The 20,769-nt window shown below is 44.8% G+C and overlaps 1 protein-coding gene and 1 long non-coding RNA gene across 3 annotated transcripts in view; one reads left to right on the plus strand and one right to left on the minus strand.

The window, feature by feature from the left end:
* Positions 1–9,196, minus strand: part of UBE2U (ubiquitin conjugating enzyme E2 U) — a 58,810-nt gene extending 49,614 nt beyond the window's left edge. For both annotated transcript variants that reach the window (XM_008265126.4, XM_002715946.5), the window contains exons 1-3: positions 8,714–9,196; positions 7,093–7,174; positions 4,594–4,686 (exon numbers count right to left, since the gene is read on the minus strand). In XM_008265126.4, coding sequence (XP_008263348.2) covers positions 4,594–4,686; positions 7,093–7,174; positions 8,714–8,779 — 241 coding nt within the window. In that variant the 5' untranslated portion in view covers positions 8,780–9,196. The remainder of the gene's footprint in view (positions 1–4,593; positions 4,687–7,092; positions 7,175–8,713) is intronic.
* A 185-nt stretch (positions 9,197–9,381) lies between these two features.
* Positions 9,382–13,291, plus strand: LOC138850639 (uncharacterized). The gene is made up of 2 exons (XR_011390677.1): positions 9,382–9,494; positions 12,715–13,291. It is a non-coding gene; the product is annotated as an uncharacterized lncRNA (long non-coding RNA).
* The last annotated feature ends 7,478 nt before the right edge of the window (positions 13,292–20,769 follow it).

Raw genomic sequence — 20,769 nt, forward strand, 5'->3', positions numbered from 1 at the left:
TAGAACCCAGGATGCCAGCACCGCAGGTGGAGGATTAGCCAAGTGAGCCGAGCTGTGGCGCCAGCCAATGTGACTAAGTCTTAATCATGGGATGTAAGCATGAGTGTGCAATTCTGGACCATGTTTTTCTTAAAGAGCTGTTTAATCCTATTTTTCCTCTCTTTCCCCTTTCCCACGGTCTGGAAATGGTGACAGAGTAAAAGCCTTGGACCTAGAAATGGAATCCTCATACCGAGGAGGGGCGGCCCCTCCTGTCCCCAGCTTGCCCATTAGGCGGGTGAAGATACACAAAGACTGGCCTATGCCCCAACATAGAGATTTCATTAATTCAGGGTTTGAAACAAAATAATAGATGTTTTCTCTTTTTTAAAAGAATTGAGCTAAACGTAAAAACTAAAACCACACAACTACAAGAAAATTAAAAAGCCAATTTGGTTTTTCAATGGAAAAGATAATCTAAGCTTAAAGCCAATAAAGCCTTTTCAAAAGTTTAAATCTGACATAAAAATGTTTAAATCTCAGATATAAAAACACAGTGTAAGTGAAATATAAAGTTAATGACAAATTAGCGGAAATATTTGCAACATCTAGGACAATGTGATAACATGAATTATCAGGCAAGTTATAAAGTAAAAAAACAACAAATGTGAAAAAATGCTTACTTTACAAGCATTCAAAGAAGTGCTTCTTCCTTTTTTTTTTTTTTTTAAGATGTATAGATTTATTTGAAGCTCAGAGTTATAGAGAGAGATAAGAGAGGCAGAGAATCTTCTATCTGCTGGTTCACTTTCCAGATGGCTGCAACAACCCGGGCTGGGCCAGGACGAAGTCAGGAGCCAGGAGCCAGGAGCCAGGAGCTAGAAGATTGTTCCAGGTCTCCCAGGACCCAAGAACTCAGGCAAGAAGTACTTCTTAAAATAATAGAAAAATGCTTATCGAATTGGCAAAAAACTTCTCCAAACTTTCAATGTCCAGAACTGGAAGTTGCTAAAATGAGAACTATATACACACTCCCTAGTGGGAGAGTGAAGCCGCTGAAAGGGTATAGCTAAGATTTAGAGGTGTGCAGAGCCACTGCGTGGGGTCTGCAGGCCTGGAAGTTCCCCTCCTTTCCTCTCCAGTGCGTGTGTAATGATGAAATAGACCACCGTGCTGAAAGACAGGGTGTAAGACATAGCTTTTCTGTACGCAAGACTGAAATGGAGAAAGCAGTTGATCAGTGGCTTTAATCAGGGTCCACCAAAGCGCCCTGATTTCTTTCCTCCTGAAGTTCATGGCCTGAGAAACAGAGCCTGCACCCAACTAAGGAAAGGATGGTGGGAAAGAGAGCGCTGAGAATGTGCTGTGCCAAACCTGCTCACTTCCTTCCCCGCGTCCCCAGTCACCTGGGTGACTTCCTTTCCTGGGAAGAGCCGGGAGGAAAACAAGAGCAGTCCCAAGCTTTCCCAGATTTTCCCTCCTAGCAGGAGTGAGGATTGGCGGATAAGACTGTTCCCCCAATAAACTCAATCCAGTAATTCTATTCCTAAGTATTTTCAACAAAAATGGCACATGAAAATCATTCACTTTGTGTTAAAAGTTTCAAAAATAAGGTCTTGATTACAAAAAGTAATAACATACTTGTGAAAAACCAAGTCCATAAAAGTGAAAGCACAGAGGCTGGCGCTGTGGCCTAGTGGGTAACGCTGCTGCCTGAGACACTGGCACCCCATCCCACGTCTGATCCAGCTCCCTGCTAATGTGCCTAGGAAAGCAGTGGAGCTTGGCCCAAGTCCTTGGGCCCCTGCATTCATGTGGGAGACACAGGACCCAGAAGATGGTCCTGGCTCCTAGCTTCAGATCTTCCCGGTTTCGGCCATTAAGGCCATCTGGGGAGTGAACCAGAGGATGGAATATCTCTCTCTCTATCTCTGCCTCTCTCTTTATAAGTCTGTCTTTCAAATAAAATAAAACAAATCTTAAAAAAGTAAAAGCACATAAGAGAAAGGAAAATGCACATTGAGCTGCGTACTAATTCTCTTCAGAGTTATCACCAGCTGGTCCATACAAACATACATGCGCACAAATCCAGGTGCACTCATACATGCATGAATAGTAAATAGAATTATATTTCACCTTTTCTTGTTTGAAGTGGTTTTTTTTTATTAACAATGAATTGTCAACATATCCCCAAGCCATAAATATTTATCTAAAAATATCTACAATGTGCCAGGCATTGAAGATTCTTGGAATATAGCAATGATCAAAAAGCTTAGTTTTCATAATATCCCTTGTTATGTGTGGGGACAATCACTGTATGATATTTTCCTTAAAAATTCCCATATGATGGGCTAGCGCTGTAGCACAGCACGTTAAAGCCCTGGCCCATATGGGCGCCAATTCTAGTCCCAGCTGCTCCTCTTCTGATTCAGCTCTCTGCTAAGGCCTGGGAAAGCAGTAGAAGATGGCCCAAGTCCCTGAGCCCCTGCACCCTGGTGGGAGACCCAGAAGAAGCTCCTGGCTCCCATCTTGGGATCGGTGCAGCTCTGGCCATTGCAGCCATCTGGGGAGTGAACCAGCAGATGGAAGACCTCTCTCTCTGTCTCTACCTCTCTCTCTAACTCTTTCAAATAAATAAAAAATAAATCTTAAAAAAATTCCTATATTAATTGACACTGAGATTTGAGTTGGCCCTCCATATTTGTAGGTTCATCATCCAAGGATTCAGTCAACATCAAAATGAAAACATTTGGAGGAAAACTGTGTCTGTATGGACATGTAGGAGCTAGACTCTTCATTATTCCCTAATCAACAGAGCATAACACTTACTAATATAACCATAACAGCTATACATACAACCTTCTCATTGTATTAAGTATTTTTTTAAAAAAGATTTATTTTATTTATTTGAAAGACAGAGTTACAGAGAGAGGTAGAGACAAAGAGAGAGGTCTTCCATCTGCTGGTTCACTCCCCAGATGGCCACAACGGCCAGAGCTGTACCGATCCGAAGACAGGAGCCAGGAACTTCCTCCAGGTCTCCCACCAGGGTGCAGGGGTCCAAGGACTTGGGCCATCTTCTACTGCTTTCCCAGACCATAGCAGAGAGCTGGATCATAAGCGGAGCAGCCGGGTCTTGAACCAGCGCCCATACAGGATGCCAGCACTTCAGGCCAAGGCGTTAACCCACTGTGCCACAGTGCCGGCCCCCACTTTTATTTTCTTATTAAGCATCTTTTTGAGTTAATTTTTGTTATGTTTCTTCTATTAAGTGTGCCTTTTTCTTATTGGTTTACAAGTGTTCTTTATATGGTATGGTTACAGTAAGCACTGCAAATATTTTCTCTCAATTTGCAAAAGTCAATGTCTTTTCTCTGTTTATAATGACATTGACTACTGATGTATTTTAATGTTTATATAATTTAAGGTGTCAGGCTTTTCTAATAGTTTCTGGGTTTTATCATGCTTACAAAGGCCTTCCTCACCAAATACATAAGAAATTCTGTTAGATTTTCTTCTTGTGAGGAATTTAAAATTTTCAGGTTTGCGACTTACGTTGTGGCCCAACTTGTTAAGCTGCTGCCTGTGATGTTTGAGTCTCAGCTGCTCCACTTCTGATCCATCTTCTTGCTAATGCACTGGGAAAGCAGTGGAAGACGGTCCAAGTGCTTGGGCCCCTGCACCCATTAGGAGACCGGGAAGAAGCTCCTGGCTTCGCTCGGCCCAGCTCTGGGCCATTGTGGCCATTTGGGGGAGTGAATCAACAGATGGAAGCTCTCTCTCTCTCTCTTTCTCCCTCTCTGTCTGTAACTCTGCCTTTCAAATAAATAAATATTTAAAAACATTTTTTATTTGTGATACTTCAAGAATTCACTTAAGTATATAATGTGAAGCTGCAATCTAACTCACTTTTTCCTAAATTGATCTTTCCATTTTTATCACTTTTTATAATGATATAATGATATAATACAGGAAAAGGACATGTCATTTTAAATAAGGGGGCTAGATATAAAACTTTATATGAAATACCTCAACCACACACAAAAATATCTACAGCACAGAAAAAAAGATTCAAAGTAATTTATTCCTGACTTTTTGTGTTTTTCCCAATGAAAATTCTTACTTTTATGATCATAATGAAGTTGTTAAAAAGAAAAATATTAAAAAAAAAGAGGGGCTGGTGCTGTGGCGTAGCGGGTAAAGCCACTGCCTACAGTGCCGGCAACCCATATGGGTGCTGGTTCTAGTCCCGGCTACTCCATTTCCACCCCAGCTCTCTGCTATGGCCTGGGAAAGCAGTAGAAGATGGCTCAAGTCCTTGGGCCCCTGCACCTGCATGGCAGACCCGGAAGAAGCTCCTGGCTTCAAACTGGTGCAGTTTGGGCCAAAGCAGCCATCTGGGGAGTGAACCAGCGGACAGAAGACCTCTCTCTCTCTATCTCTCTTTTCTCTCCCTCTCTTTCCCCCTCCCCCGCTCCCCACCTCAGCCTCTCTGTAACTCTACCTTTCAAATTAAACAAATAAATCTTAAAAAAAAAAATAAAACAACAACTAAAGAGAAGAAGGATAATAGGGACAGGGCCCTTGATATGAAACATCTCATTTGGTCCTTACCATTTGGATGAAAAGGAATTGTTCTAAATTTCACCACTGGAGGGACAAAGTTGTACTCTGGCGTAAAATCTATTGTCAGCTCAAAGATGAGTCCTGTAAAATAGAAACAGGCATTTTTCCTAAAGCATCCTGTTGTACTGATTAACTCCAACCTGATTAACACTGAGGTTTCTCCATATAATTTAGCTCCCCGTAGCTTTATTTTTTATTTTTTCTATTTTATTACTTTTAACAGACACATAAAAATTATCCAGATTTATGGGGTACCTTGTGATATTCCCATATACTACTCTTAACTTCTATGAGATCAACATTTTCAGATTCTTTTCATGAATGAGATCATGTGGTATTTGTCTTTTGGGGCCTGGCTTATTTCCCTTAACATAATGACTTCCAATTCCATCCATGTTGTTGCAACTGACAAGATTTCACCCTTTTGAATGGCTGAATAGGATTCCATTGTGTATGTGTATCACATTTGTTTTACTCATCAGCAGTGGATGGATACTTTGGTTGCTCCAATTCCTTGGCTATCATGAATAGCGCTGCAATAAACATGGGAGTGCAGACCTCTCTTCAACAGTGTGTTCATTGTCCTTGGATATATACACACACATGCATAAATATAAGCAGTCATGGGATTGCTGGATCAGGTGGCGGTTCTAATTTCAGTTTTGGGAGGACCCTCTACACTGTCTTCTACAATGACTGTTATAATTTACATCGTCACCAACAGAGTGCAAGGGTTTCCTGCTCTCTACATTGTTGTCAGCAGGTGTCATTTTTTTGTGTGTTTTTTCTTTTTTAGTTTCACTGGAGTGAGGTGACACTTCATTTGTAGTTTTGATTTGCATTTTGCTGATGATTGGTGATGCTGGGCATTTTTTCATGGGGCTGTTGGACATCCCACAGTTTTATTTTAAAATAAATTCTACAGTGCAGAGGTTCCTCTGTATAATATAAAAGCTGTCTCGCAATCCGATCGCTCCTTGTTTTTAACCTCGCTCCCACCAATCCTTTCCATCTGCTGTCTCCGTACCTCCCTGCCCCTATCGTATGCATCGTATTGACTGAACTCAGATCCTGGTGTACCCAATCTTGTTAAAGCTTCTGCTGTGCTGTTTTTCCCCCACCTAAATTTCCTTCTCCTCTTTCTGAAATTCTCAAACTAGTACAAATTATTAGGGACTCAGCTCAAATATCACCTCCTCGGGAAGCCATTCCTGACTCCCCCAGGTAAATTAACGCATCACTCCCTTCTTGGCATCTGCTCGAAATCCTTAACAGCTCATATTATATTTTATTGTAGTTATCAGCTTATGCATTTGCCTCCCGTACCTTACTCAAAGAATTCCCAATTGAAAGAGCACATGAGCATTAAAGTTTACAGTGGCCCAATCTTCCTGAGAATTTGATTTACAGAAATTAGAGTGAAACACCTGGAGGAAAAAATGGGCAGTAACTGTGGGATTTTAAGCCAGTAGGAATTTGATAGCTCTTCTCTGATCTCTTGGAAAATGTAAGAAGATATTCTCAACTAATATGTTTTATTGAGTCTGCTTCTTAAAAATGTAGTAACATTAGATTTGGCAAAGGGGCCGGCACTGTGGCTCACTTGGTTAATCCTTCGCCTGCGGTGCCGGCATCCCATATGGGCGCCGGATTCTGTCCCGGTTGCTCCTCTTCCAGGCCAGCTCTCTGCTGTGGCCCAGGAAGGCAGTGGAGGATGGCCCAAGTGCTTGGGCCCTGCACCCGCATGGGAGACCAGGAGAGGCACCTGGCTCCTGGCTTTGGATTGGTGCAGTGCTGGCCATAGCGGCCATTTGGGGAGTGAACCAACGGAAGGATGACCTTTCTCTCTGTCTCTTTCTCTCACTGTCTAACTCCATCTGTAAAAAAAAAAAAAAAGATTTGGCATAAAGAAAAACACAAGCTCAAAATGCCCATCTATGTTGACAAATGGTGAAAACTATCAGATAAGGCAAAAATAATATGAATAGTTCCAGAATTCTAGACAACTGACATAATGCAAATTTTTTATAGATTTTTTTTTGACAGGCAGAGTTAGACAGAGAGAGAGAGAGACAGAGAGAAAGGTCTTCCTTCCGTTGGTTCACCCCCCACAAATGACTGCTACGGCTGGCGCTGCGCCGATCCAAAGCCAGGAGCCAGGTGCTTCCTCCTGGTCTCCCATGCGGGTGCAGGGCCCAAGCACTTGGGCCATCCTCCACTGCCTTCCTGGGCCACAGCAGAGAGCTGGACTGGAAGAGGAGCAACTGGGACAGAACCTGGTGCCCCAACTGGGACTAGAACCTGGGGTGCCAGCACTGCAGGCTGAGGATTAGCCTAGTGAGCTGCGGCGCTGGCCAATAATGCAAATTTATTATGCATATAAAGAGGAATTCCAGAAATTGTATTTAATGCAACCTTATTATACAGTTAAAGAAGATAAGCTGTTAATGGTATCTGAACTTGTTAAAGAACCACATTGCCACAGACCTTGCCACATTGAATCCTGAAGACCTTCAATTTCAGCCTCCCATTCCATCATGTCTTCACTCGTTGGAAAGGCAGTAATACCCTTTCATTAAAACAAAATCAATGCAGATTTTAAAAGATTAGATAGTTAACAGAGTCGCGAAAATCAGATACCACGTTACACTGAATTCCAAAATCCCTACATTTCTTCTTCTTTTCTTTTGATAAGTTCATTAATTTGTTGATCTGGGAAGGTGTTATATGTCTTATTACACAGAAGTTAAGGTAGATTCCAGGAAATACATGAAGAGTAAATTAAAAATAGAATGTGTGGAAATCATAAGTGGGACTAGAAGGTCAATTTGGAGCATGTGGCTTATACAGCTTTTGTGTAAGTCAATAGCCTATTTAACATTCAAATTAAAAAGGATGGAAAGAGTTGGAAAGCATTTACTTCTTCAAAGTGTCCTTAAAATATATATTTATGTTTTATTTATTTATTTGAAAGGCAAAGACAAACGGGGAGGGAGAGAGACAGGGATAGAGAAAGAGGGAGAGCGGGCTGGCCCTAACTCAGTGGTTCCTGAACAGTCTACTGAATCAAAGAGAGAGAGAGCTTCCATCCGCATCCACTCCCCAAGTGCTCACAAGGAAGCCAGGAGCCTGCAACTCAATCCAGGACTCCCAGAGGAGTGGCAGGACCCAAGGACTTGAGCCATCACCTGCTGCCTCCCAGGGTGGGCATTAGCAGGAAGCTGGAACCGGAAGTGGAGGTGGAATCCAGGCATTCCAATACGGGATGCATGAGGCACAGGTGGTGTCTTTTTTTTTTTTTTTTAAGATTTATTTTATTTATTTGAAAGACGGAGTTACATAGAGAGGTAGAGATAAAAGAGAGGGAGAGGTCTTCCATCTGCTTGTTCACTCCCCAAATGGCTGCAAAGGCCAGAGCTGAGCTGATCCGAAGTCAGGAGCCAGGAGCTTCTTCTGGGTCTTTCATGCAGGTGCAGGGGCCCAAGGATTTGGGACATCTTCTACTGCTTTCCCAGGCCACAGCAGAGAGCTGGATTGGAAGTGGAGCAGCCTGGACTCGAACCGGCACCAGGGCTTTAACCCGCTGTGCCACAGCGCTGGCCCCCCAAGTGGTGTCTTACCCACTACACCAAATGCCTGCCCCTTCAAAGCTTTTTAAAGCGCAATATGGATATCATATGGAAGACATGAAGTGAGAACGTTTTCATTAAAAATCCAAAATTACAGTTGCCAAAAATAAACTTTTCCTTATACTTGAAATATTATTCCAATGGAGGGACAATAATGTATTTCATAGAAAACCTTACCAATTATGCTTAGTGCACACTTAATACACTCAGTAAATATACTTGAGCAACCATGAAATTCAAGACTTAAAATCACATAACTTACTTGGCACAACGTTCTCAATATAGTTAACCACTATTATGTTGAAGCAGTAATACTAATATTTTAATATGAAATAGGTTACCATAGTGAAATAGTCATTAAATAGCAATACTGCTGTGGCAAGACAGGTTTAACTAAATGAAGACTCAACACAGATTACACTGCTTCTTAAAAAATCATTACCCAAGGAAGCACATCCCTCCACGTCCCCAGTACTCACCGTATAATTGTTCTCTCTGAACTCTTGGAAGTGTTTTTCCAGCAAGAGGAAAACTCTGCGGTTCATGACGAGCTGGAGGAGAGTCTGTCACTTGTCCCCAGGTTCCTCAGGTTCACTCTGAGGCAGGTGCCCAAGGTTATCTCGGCCTCCCTCCTGTAACTACGGAACTGACAGAAGCTACTTGCTTTCTAGAATGCCAGGACGCCCCCAGGGTGTCTTCCAAGTTTAGGATAAGCAGCCACTTGCTTCCTCTTCTAACTGCTCTCAAGGAGGGCTCGCAGGAGGAAAACTTGCGCAATTTGTCCCCTGAGGTGTGTCACTGCAGTGGCTGCCGTCCCGTAACTCATCATGCCACGATAAACTCCACGGACACCTGGGACAACTGTTGTCCGCGCTTTAAGTGAGAGCGCGAAGTCTAAGCGTAGGAAGTGGCCTTCTTCGCTGCACAGGTGTCTGTTTCGGGGAGGACGCAAACCGGTTGCCAAGCAACTGCCTGGGTGGGACAGCGGATAGGAGGTGGGAACATGGCGCCTCTCAACCAGTCAGCGAGGTGGTAGGGGTGGGACAGGCTTCTGGATACCTCCGCAGCCAATCGCCCAACAGTTTTACTTTGAAGGGCCAATGAGATCCGGGGCAAGGCCACACCACCCCCTCGACATCCACCCACGCCTGACTCCACAAGCGTAGCGTAGAGGAAAGAGCAAGGTAGTCACAGAGGCCTTCAAGCGAAGTTCCCCTGTGAAATTATCACTGCTTTTTCTCTGAATACCAAGAACTGTCAGTAAGTAATTGACCAGCAGGGTCGGGGCTACGGTTATTCATAGCAGCGTCTTCACTTACACAGCGATTTCCGGCGCATAATACGTTCGCACACCTTGTTATTTTAGTGACTCCTACAGTACTCCGAGAGTGCTCCGAGAGCAGGGGACTGCTTGACACTTGTCAGGTTCCGATCTCGCCCCGCCGTCTTGCGCTTGCTCTCTTCTCTCTACCGAGGCATTTAGCGCATCCATTTCGTCTGCACTCATCCTGCAGGTTTAACGACTCCAAGACCAATAGGTTTCTTTTTTGTGATCCTGTATTTGTCTTTATGGTGCCATTTATCGCACTGTGTCACGATTGCCCGTTGCCGTCTCTCCGGCCTGTGAACTGCTGGTTGTTGAATCCAAAGCGCCCACTGCAGAGCCTGGCATTGCTGTTCAGAATGCCTTCTTTTATTTATTTATTTGACAGAGTTAGACAGTGAGAGAGAGAAGAGAGAGAGAGAGAGACAGAGAGAAACGTCTTCCTTCCGTTGGTTCACCCCCAAATGGCCGCTATGGCCGGAGCTATGCTGATCCGAAGTCAGGAGCCAGGTGCTACCTCCTGTTCTCCCATGCAGGTGCAGGGCCCAAGGACCTGGGCCATCCTCCACTGCCCTCCCGGGCCACAGCAGAGAGCTGGACTGGAAGAGGAGCAGCTGGAACTAGAACCCAGCACCGCAGGCGGAGGATTAACCTAGTGAGCCACAGCGGATGCCTTCTTTTTTTACATACTAGTTTTAAGGATGTGGTTTCAAAAAGTTTATTCATTTCACAATTATTGATTAAGCACCCATTTTACTAGGAGGGGAAAAATTCAAATGAAGTTACTGTCACTGTGGCCCCAGTACACAAGCAGACCAGTGCAGTGGACTCTAGCCTGGTGTGCATCTGAAAATCCAACCATCTGCACATAGAAAATATTTGGGGGAAAAACTGCACATGTACTGCACATGTACAGACATTTATTCCCTCGTCATTACTCCTGGAACAATATAGAAGAAGAACTATTTATGTCGGATTTGTGTTGTAGTAGGTATTGTAAATAACCTAGAGATGACTGACCTTGTGCAAGAGGATTTGCACGTGTTCTATGCAAATATTGTGTCATTTTATATAAAGGGCTCAGCATCTGTGGATTTTGGTATACTTGGGGGTCTTGGAACTAATTCCCCCAGGACACCAATGGGCAACTGTATACTAAAACAAAATAGGTATTCAAAAAATAATAAATTCAGATCATATTAACTGTGCTATGGAGACAATACAAATAGGAGCGTGATAGGGAGTGGGGTGGGTGGCTCCCACTTGGAAATGATGCTCAGGGAAAACCCTCAGGAAGGAGGGGACCTCTGAACCTGTAAGAAGGAGACACCTATATGCATTGTTGAGGGGAGAGAGGTTTGCGAAGAGAAAAACATGACAGTTCTGAGACAGGGAAGAGCTTGTCTTGAAAGGGGAACCAGGGAGCACCATGGGAGAGAGGGCATAACCCTGGGGTACTGCAAAATAGGACGTTGGGCCTTTATTTGGAGTAGCAATGGGAATTTATTGGAGTGTCATGCTCTGATTTACATTTGCAAAATTACTCTGGCTGCTCTGTGGAGAATGGGCTAGAGAGAACCCAGTTCACCCTGTCCATTTCATATCCAATTCTTGTAGCTTAGAAACTGCCAATATACTCAGTAAAACTTTGGCACAATAAAATGATTTGATGTTTTGTAGGCTGTTGCTAAATAAAATTTTCCTATTAAAACATAAACTAGGATCTCAGATTGATTTTTTTTTCTCTTCTTTAACCCCATTACTTTTTAAAAAAATATTTGAAAGGCAAAGTTTTATATATATGTACAGAGAGAGAGGCAGGCAGACAGACAGAAAGGTCTTGCATCCACTGGCTCACTCCACAAATGGCTGCAACAGCAGGGGCTGGGCCAGGCCGAAGCCAGGAGCCAGGAGTTTCATCCAGATCTACCATGTGGGTACCCGGGCCCAAGCACTTGGGCCATCCTCTGTTGCTTTCCCAGGCACATTAGCAAGGAGCTGGATTGAAAGTAGAGCAACTGGGATGGGAACTGGTACCCATATGGGATGCCAGTGTCGCACGTGGCGGCTTTACCTGCTGTGCCACAATGCTGGCCTCCAATCCTGTTACATTTTAAAAATACATTTATTTTCCCATCAGATTTTAAACTGGACTCGTGTAGGAAGTTAGAAGTGGAGAAAGGGAGTGCTTCAGTGAGAAGGAAGTGGATCCAATTTGAGGATCTTAGTTTTTTCAGTGATATCATGGGGGCTCAATGGTTTCTTCTAATCAGTATTGTGATATGAATGAGGCCGGCGCCGCGGCTCACTAGGCTAATCCTTCGCCTTGCGGCGCCGGCACACCGGGTTCTAGTCCCGGTCGGGGCACCGGATTCTGTCCCGGTTGCCTCTCTTCCAGGCCAGCTCTCTGCTGTGGCCAGGGAGTGCAGTGGAGGATGGTCCAAGTGCTTGGGCCCTGCACCCCATGGGAGACCAGGAGAAGCGCCTGGCTCCTGCTATCGGATCAGCGCTGTGTGCCGGCCGCAGCGCGCTGGCCGCGGCGGCCATTGGAGGGTGAACCAACGGCAATGGAAGACCTTTCTCTCTGTCTCTCTCTCTCACTGTCCACTCTGCCTGTCAAAAAAAAAAAAAAATCAGTATTGTGATATGAATGCAGAAGCTTTGTGTTAAAAAAAGGTGTATATATATTTATTATGTAAATGATATTTTAAAACATGCATACATTGTGCAGTGACTAGATTGAGCCAATGAACGTACACATTACCTCACATACTTTTTTTTCATGGAGAGACTGCTTGAAATCTTTCTTCTTAATTTTCAAGAATATAATACATTGTTATTAACTACAGTGAACTGTTGTAGAATAAGAATTCTTTGTCCTTTAAGATTTTGTTCTAGAGGAAAATTCCATTAAAATAAAAGAAAGATAAAGTAAATAAATGCATGAATATTAAGATGTAAAGTATTCTTTGGTGTGAACTTTTAGTGAGTGGGATTTAGTAAGAAGATTCTCAACTGATGCCTCCATTGGACTGCAGGCTAGGAAACCCCATTGTCTGATTTTCACCCAGCTGTCCTGTCCCAAAGACATTTTAAACTCAAAGTTCTAAAAAAAAAAATCCATTATTCTTTATCCTAACTCACCTTGCATCCCAGGTGGTTCCCGGACTTTCCAAGCTGGAGACCTGAGGCCATCTCTGACTCGTCTTCATCGGGACTCACATCCAGTCACTCACCAAACATGCTGCTTTTATCGCTTCTTCTACACAAGACTTCCCACCGACGTCTCATTTCACAGCCTTGTCATCTCTTGCCTAGATAGAGAACATCTTTGTACAATACGCTCTGCCTCCAGACTTGCCTGTTGTGAAACTTGATAGTAGTGTCTTTAAACCAGCATGTGACCAAGTAATTCTCTGCTAAAAATATTTGAAGGGAACTCTTCACCTCTCTAGTGTATTCCATCTCCATGTTCAAAATTTTAAATGTGGTTTGACTTCTAGGGGTGTGGGTAGGGTAGCTGCAATAAGAAACTTTGTATGTATCTATACTTAAGAGGCTACTTGAAAAAGTTTACAGGAATGTGGAATTGAAAGTTTTATTTTGATGCAAATAAATGAAATCCAAGAACAATTTTTTTTCATAATATGCATTTTCCATGAACTTGTTGAAGACTCCTTAAATGCACTGTTGTGTTTGGAAGTGTTATTAAATGAGTTCACAGTTACACTCACTGGCTGCCCAAGTCCTGTTTTTATAATTAACTCCCAGATAAATGAGAAATATGCCTTGGTTCTAGAGACTTCTGAACTATGGAATGGGAATGTGTGGAATTTGTGAAGTGTGATAGTCAGATGTGTGTGTGTGTGGGGGTGCGTGTGCAGCTTCTAGTATGCTGTGGTTTGAATAGGCTATGGTTACTGAACTCATAGTGGATTTGAAACCTCAAAAATCCTAAGTTGGTAGTACTGAGAGTGTGGAACTTACTCTAATTATAATACATAGGAGGTAGACCTACTGGGAGGTCCTAAGTCACTGGGGGTGTGCCTGGGAAGGTAGTTCTTGTGAGAGGGTTGTTAGAAAAGCCCTATTGAGGGCTGGCGTTGTGGCACAGCATGTTAAGCTCTGGCTCGAAACACCAGCATCCCACTTCAGAGAGTGATCTTGAGTCCTGGCTGCTCCACTTTCAAACTGGCTTCCTGCTAATGTGCTTGGGAAAGCAGCAGAACATGGCCCAAACTTGGGTCCCTGCCATCCACGTGGGAGATCTGTTTGGAGTTCCTGGTCCAGACCTAGCTTTTGTGTGTATTTGGGGAGTGAACCAGCAGATGGAAGAACTGTCTTTCTCTGCCTCTCCCTCTGTCACTCTGCCTTTCAAATAAGTAAATTAATCTTAAAAAAAAAAAAAATCCTGAGTGGGGCCCAGCTGTTCAGTGTGCTTTCTGGCTCACCATGTGATCTTCCCTCCACCGTCACTCCTCATTCTACCATTGCCACCCTCATCAGACACTGAACCAGTGAGGTCTGGCTAATCTCGGACTGTAAACCTCAAGAGCCAGGAGCCAGAATAAGCCTTGTCTATAGAGCTAGCTTGCCTCAGGCATTTCATTGTAGTCACAAAAAGCCGACTAATGCATAGCACCTGTGTAGTAACTGTCTTGGTTTGCTTCTCCAGGTTAATAGCAACAGCCAGAGACTAACAGTGTCAATGGTTCAGGCTCCTGGAAGTGAGAGCTGCTCTGAAAACCCTTTCCTCTGCATGGAAGCACATTCTGTTTCTTCCAGCAAATGTTAGTTTGAATAAGAGTTTTCCAGACATGAGATCATGGATGTCATGATCGCGCCGCTGCTCATTGCTGCGTGTCCTTCTCTGTGTTGTTCCTCACTTTATGTTTGTTTGTTTTTTTGTAAAAACCAACTCAGCGGGAAAAATAAATCCCCATGTGTGGTCCTTCTACTATCTTCTTGGTAATTCAGTGGTAAATAGCATGCAGTCTCAGGACAGACCTGGGCTTAGCGCAGCATACCTGCCTTTTATTAGCCTGTTTAGAAAGCCTTGAAGAAGTTACTTAGCTCCCCTGAGCGCACATTTCCTCATTTGTGATATGCAGCCAATAATAATAGCTCACAGATCATTGCCAGTATTAAAAGGAGTACCACCTGCCAAGAACTCAGTCACTGCCTGGCATGGAGTGGTGGCTAACACCTGCACTTTTCAAGGCCTGGGCGCTCAGCTCTAAGTGCTTTGAGGGAAGTCATTGCATCCTCAGAAACAACTCCATGAAGTAGGAGCTCCTATGATTCTGATTCACAGTGAGGAAACTGAGGCACAGAGACATTAGATAATGTATTCCAAGTTACTGGAATAAGCAGAGCCAGGATGCAAACCAGGGGAGCTAGGTCCAGAGTTAGGCTGTAGGGGCCGGTGCTTTGGTGCAGTGGGTTAACGCCCTGGCCTGAAGCACTGGCATCCCATATGGACACCAGTTCGAGATCCAGCTGCTCCACTTCCAATCCAGCTCTCTGCTGTGGCCTGGAAAAGCAGTAGAAGATGATCCAAGTCCTTGGGCCCCTGCACCCACCTGGCTTTGGATCAGTACAGCTCCAGCTATTGTGGCCAACTGGCGAGTGAACCAGTGGATGGAAGACTACTCTTTCTCTCTGCCTCTCCTCTCTCTGTGTAACTCTGACTTTCAAATACATAAATAAATCTTGGGAAAAAAAAAAAAGAATCTAGGCTTTAACCACTAGGCTATCCTGCCTCACAAATGTCTCATGTCCTAAGAAGAGAGCTCTATGGCTTCCTTGAGTAAATTATTGCTACTTTCAATCATTGATGGGAAAATCCTTGTGTATCTTTGTTAGTTGTTTTGACTGAATTTCTACCTGTTAGTTTCTTGAGTCTCCTGCTCTTTTTTTTAACCTTACTAAGCTGTAAATCCTGAAAGCAAGGCCACTGTTGCATAAAATAGCACCCACAGCAGATAATGGCAGAAGTATCTGGGCCCTTGTCACACGTGTGGGAGACCAAGGTTGAGTTCCCCAGTGTCTGGCTATTGGCTGGCCCAGGCCTGGTTATTGCTGGCACCTGGGGAGAGAACTAGCAGTTGGGAGATCTCTGTCTCTCTGCTTTTTGATTTAAAAAGTGAAAATATATATTTTTAAAAAGTATGCCTGGATTTCTTGGATTTCTTGAAGTGTTAGTTTTTTTTAAAAGATTTATTTATTTGTTTGAAAGTCTCTTGATGTGAATGGAAGGGGAGAGGGAGTGGATAAGGGGAGGGTTGCGGGTGGGAGGGACGTTATGGGGGGGAAGCCATTGTAATCCATATTCTGTACTTTGGAAATTTATATTCATTAAATAAAAGTTAAAAAAAAAGTCAGAGTTACACAGAGGGAGAAGAGGCAGAAAGAGAGGTCTTCCATCTGCTGGTTCACTCTCCAATTGGCTGCAATGGCCGGAGCTGCACCTATCTGAAGCCAGCAGCCAGAGCTTCCTTCAGGTCTCCCATGTGGGTGCAGGGGCTCAAAGACTTGGGCCATTTCACTGCTTTCTCAGGCCATAGCAGAGAGCTGGATGGGAAATGGAGCAGCCAGGTCTCGAACTGGTGCCTATATGAGATGCTGACACTGCAGGTAGCGGCTTTACCTGCTACGTCACAGCACCGGCCCCCAAAATAAGTTATTTTTAAAAGTACTCATGTACATATCTGTTAACTAAATGTGCATCTTCTCTTTTCAATTATAAATTCATTCAGCCCTGAAGCTGACTTCTGTAACTTATGGATATGAGGGAGCTTCAAGAGAGTCATGTAAAATATGCAGTGTTATCTCTGTATTTGTTTATTGATTCATTTAAAAGACACAGAGAGACAGAGAGAGCACTTCAATCAGCTACCTGGTTTACTTCCCAAATGCTTGTAACACCTGGGGCTTGGCCAAGGAGCCCAGATTTCAACCTGGGTGTCTTACTTACGTGGGTGACAGGGATTCAACTACTTGGGCCATCACCTGCTGCCCCCCCCCCCCGAGGTGTGCAGTAACAGGAAGCTGGAATCAGAAGAGGGACCAGGACTCAAACCCAAGCACTCCAGGGAGGGATGCCAATGGGCCACGTGCTGTCTTGATCACGAGGCCAAACATCCTGCACTACCTTCATTCCATTTGTCTACAAACGTATATTTGTCATATTCTGTGTATATAGCATATTTGTCATATTCTGTGTATATAGTTCAGAACATACTAAAAGTAAGGTTTTTAAAAGATTTGTTTATTTGAAAGGCAGGAGAGGGAATAATTATATTGCCCTTTAGTACTTCATATTTTCAAGTAGCGAGTAGATTTAATTGTCTTACTGTCTGCTTTTGGGGGGCTTTGTCTCACAGTCCTTTCCCCTACAAATCGGCCTAGGGGTGTGAACAGACATTTGCTGTGTTGTTCTTTTACGGCAGGCGAAATTCCAAAACGGCCTCCAAGAGCCTTACTCTGCGGAATCCTCAGCACAGTGACTGCGGTGAACTTGGCTCTGTGATTAAGTCATGGGACACGTTTGCCTGTAAGAAAAGGGTCATTGTCGGGGGCTGAGCCTGACCCAATCAGATGAGCCCTTACCTGGGACTGTGCTCTTCGTGGATCATGCTTGAGAGGGAGTCCATGAGAGCGAGACTCTGCAGCTGGCCTTGAACATGGGGCAGCCTTTGGAAGCAGAGCGTGGCCCGGCTCATAGCCAGTGAGGGCACTGGGACCCTCCATTGCAAGGAACTGAGTCTGGCAGGAGCACATGAACTTGGAAAGAGTTCCGGATCACAGCAGGAGCCAGCCACCACCTCGTGAGGCCCTGAGCAGAGGCTTTGTGGGATAGGAAAGGGGCACTGCGTAGAGACGAAGCCGGTGGCGCTTTGTTAGGCAGCAGTGGATAACTGATACAACTTCCTAAGTTCAGAGCCAGGCGCTGAGACGAATTACGTGGGAAAAGTTCGGTCACGTCCTGAGCTGAGATTATCTTGATTTTGGTGAGAAGAACTTGAAATGCTGTGACTTCAGACGAACGAAGGGTCCCCTATGTGGGTACAAAATCCCGGAACAGGGAAACCAAAGTGAAGCTCACAAACTTCCCTCGTCCTGGCTGAGCGGGACGCTCACTCATTATTTAACATTCGCAGGCCGTTTCCTGCTTTCCCAGGCAGGCTGCCCCTCCCCCTCTTTTTAAAAATAAGCCTTTCCCTCGGGACTCACACAGCTGTTTTCATTTTGCCACAACTGCGAGACTGTTTTCCCCCTCCACCAGGAGTGTGTGCCGGTACAAAGTGTTAACCTCGCTTGGATTTGAACCCCCATCCCCAAGAGCACAAGACGGCGGAGCACCGCCGCACGTCAGCCCGGCTGTGAGAAATGTTTTAAATCATATTTTGACGTATGTTACGCTGTTAACCAGAAAATGAAGTGTAGCACACATGCTTCTAGTAACTCCGGTTTCAAATCATACGCTCTCCCCTCTGTCTCCCAGATCTTTTGATGTGCGCCCCCAATATTGAGTTTCTCTGCTTTTAATCATCTTCTATTCCTTCCTCAATATAAATGTCATGAGAAATACCGAACGCTAATCTTCAAAGATCAAACAGGAAGAAAGAGGTGGGCAGCACAGTTCAATGACTTGAATTCTTCAGATTTCCCAACTCAAAATTTTTTTTTTTAATTTTAGCTTGTAAAAGTCTCTGCTTGAGACATGCTTGCTTCCTCTTTGGAATGCTGGAAGTTGCCTATGTGTCGCCAGGTTTCTGAATTGTGTTAGTTCCCAAATAATCTGGTCTGTCCTGGGAAGGCACCTGAGGCATAGCAGCCACTTCACTACTTACAGGTGTGTTCATGTCTCCCTACAGAGAGGAGCTCAGAATCAATCATTGCTGGCTTTTAGTTCTCCATCTTCGCTTTAGCTAGGATGCCTCACAGCCCTAGTCTGCCTGGGACAAAGGACTTTTCACTGCTGGAACTGTTAGGTAGGAAGTCAGTTATGAGCTTATGTGTGTGTGACATAAAGGCCTAAAGAGAAGACATCTATGTCCAGCACATGCATCTGCATCTCAGAGTCATCCCAACAATGTTTCAGGGGCAGCCGGGCCTTCGCATCCTGCCCTGCCCCCTTCTACCTGATAACCTGCCAGGTGGGGGTCCCCGCCCCTTCTGCCTGACAAATCTTCCACAATCTCCCAGATGCAGCCCAGCATCTGCATTTCAAACACCCTGCTCCAGATCCCCATTCTCCAGGGGGTCCTGCTCACCCTTCCTCTGAACCCAGGATGGTGCCAGCTAGGCTTCCTCCTGTCTGATACCTTCAAGAGAAAACTCAGATAGGAGCTTCTTAATATTTACAGCCATAAAATCCTTTGTTTCAGGAGGAGATGTGTGAAGACAAAGACCCATCTCCTTAAAAACCCCTGGCCTCAACCGGGCAGCATGCTCAGCCCTCTGCCTCTCTGCTGAGCTGCCCACCTGGCCTGGTCAGGTGTAATCTCTCTACTCAACCATGTAACCTCGCTCCTCCCTGCCCCCCCCCCCCCCAGTCCGAGCCACTGGGCACTCTCTTAGGCTCTGTCTGGAGAGGTGCCCATCCGTCCTTACGGATGTCCCTTCCCTAATAAACCTTGCTATTTTACCTCCCACTACTCTCTGTCTCATGCCTGAATTCTTTCTTGCACAAAGACAAGAACCCTCCAATTTCTCCGGTAACAGAACTAGGACAGTCCCTGGCAAACTGGCACACTCAGCCTAGCCTGGGCACCAAGAGCCTTTCAAGGATGAGAATTGTGTGCACCACTTGGTAAAAGTTGTTTACTTGCTTTTGGAGGCTGGTGTCTGACCGGCAGGTGCCCAGACCCCTGTAACCTAGATTATAAAAAGTCACGCTCAGGGTTTGGCCAGGAGAGGGTCCTAGTAGTGTCTGAGATGAAGTGCAGGGTGGCCAGGGTCCTTGACATGCGCCAGAGTGTTCTAGAAGAATTGGGTCTCCTCTCATTTCCCCACGGGAAAACACCTGTCGTGGAGTGAGCCTGCAATTTATAATACCTAAGTACACGTGAGGCTGTTCGTGTGCGTAAGGATGCTTCAAAGGCGTCGTCGCTCTAGGCTTTCCTCAACAGCCATCAGTTTGATCTGCCTTTTCCTAGTGCTCTCAGCTGGCCCCAGGGGGAGTTGAGAATGTCGCAGTGGGGGAGGCTTTGAGGTGGTCATCAACTTGGAAGCAGGGAGGGAGGACATGTGGTTTAGGGATGGCTTAGGGATGTGTCTTGAAGCTGGTTTGACTTAGCGCATGTTTATTGGGGGTGGTTGAAAGGAGATGATGGAAATTATTGAGGGGCTAAACCCGCCCCCCACCTTGGCACCACTGCTGAGTGTTCTACACTGTGGCATACATATGAACACTTAAATAGAATATTTTGTACTCTATTTGCTGCATTAGAAAATAATTCATCCTTTTATAAAAAATGCTTAAAGCACATTGAATAGTAGCACTATTACTCTGTTTTGAGCACCTACTATCTGCCAGTTACTGCTCATGTATTTATATATATCCTCACTAAATGCTCAAATTCTGAAAGGGAGGTATGATAGAAAAAATATAAAAATATATAGACTACTTCTAATTTTTTGAAGATCTATTTATTTGAATGGCAGACAGAGATTTTCCATCCTCTGGTTCACTCTTCAAATACCTGCGGTAGCTGAGGCCAGGCCAGACTGAAACCAGGAGCCAGGGACTCCGTCTGTGTCTTCCATGTGGGTGGCTGGGACTCAAGGGTGTGAGCCATCATCTGCTGCTTCCTAGGCACTTAGCAAGGAGCTGGATCAGAAGCAACATAGTGCGGACTTGACCCAGCACTCCAGCATGGGACGTGGGTGTCCCAAGTGGCAGTTTAACATGCTGTGTCCCAATGCCTGCCCCTAGACTATGGTTTAAAAAACTCTGTGGCAGGTGCTCATCTCTGCAGCTCCCCTGATTGGTTCATTTAAACCCATAACAACTCTATAAAATAGATACGCAGGTGAAGAATCAGCAGATCAGGAACTTGACTCTGGTTACCTGGTGCTGTGTTTTGGATGTGGCTTGTCCCTGGAAGGTTCAGTTGCTGGAAGTTTGGTCTTCAGTGTGGTGGTGTTGAGAGGTGGTGAAACATTCAGGGGGCGGGGCCTACTGCAAGGTAATGAGGTCATGGG

The sequence above is a fragment of the Oryctolagus cuniculus genome, chromosome 7 (assembly GCF_964237555.1).
Source record: "Oryctolagus cuniculus chromosome 7, mOryCun1.1, whole genome shotgun sequence".
In the NCBI taxonomy this organism is placed as follows: Eukaryota; Metazoa; Chordata; class Mammalia; order Lagomorpha; family Leporidae; genus Oryctolagus; species Oryctolagus cuniculus.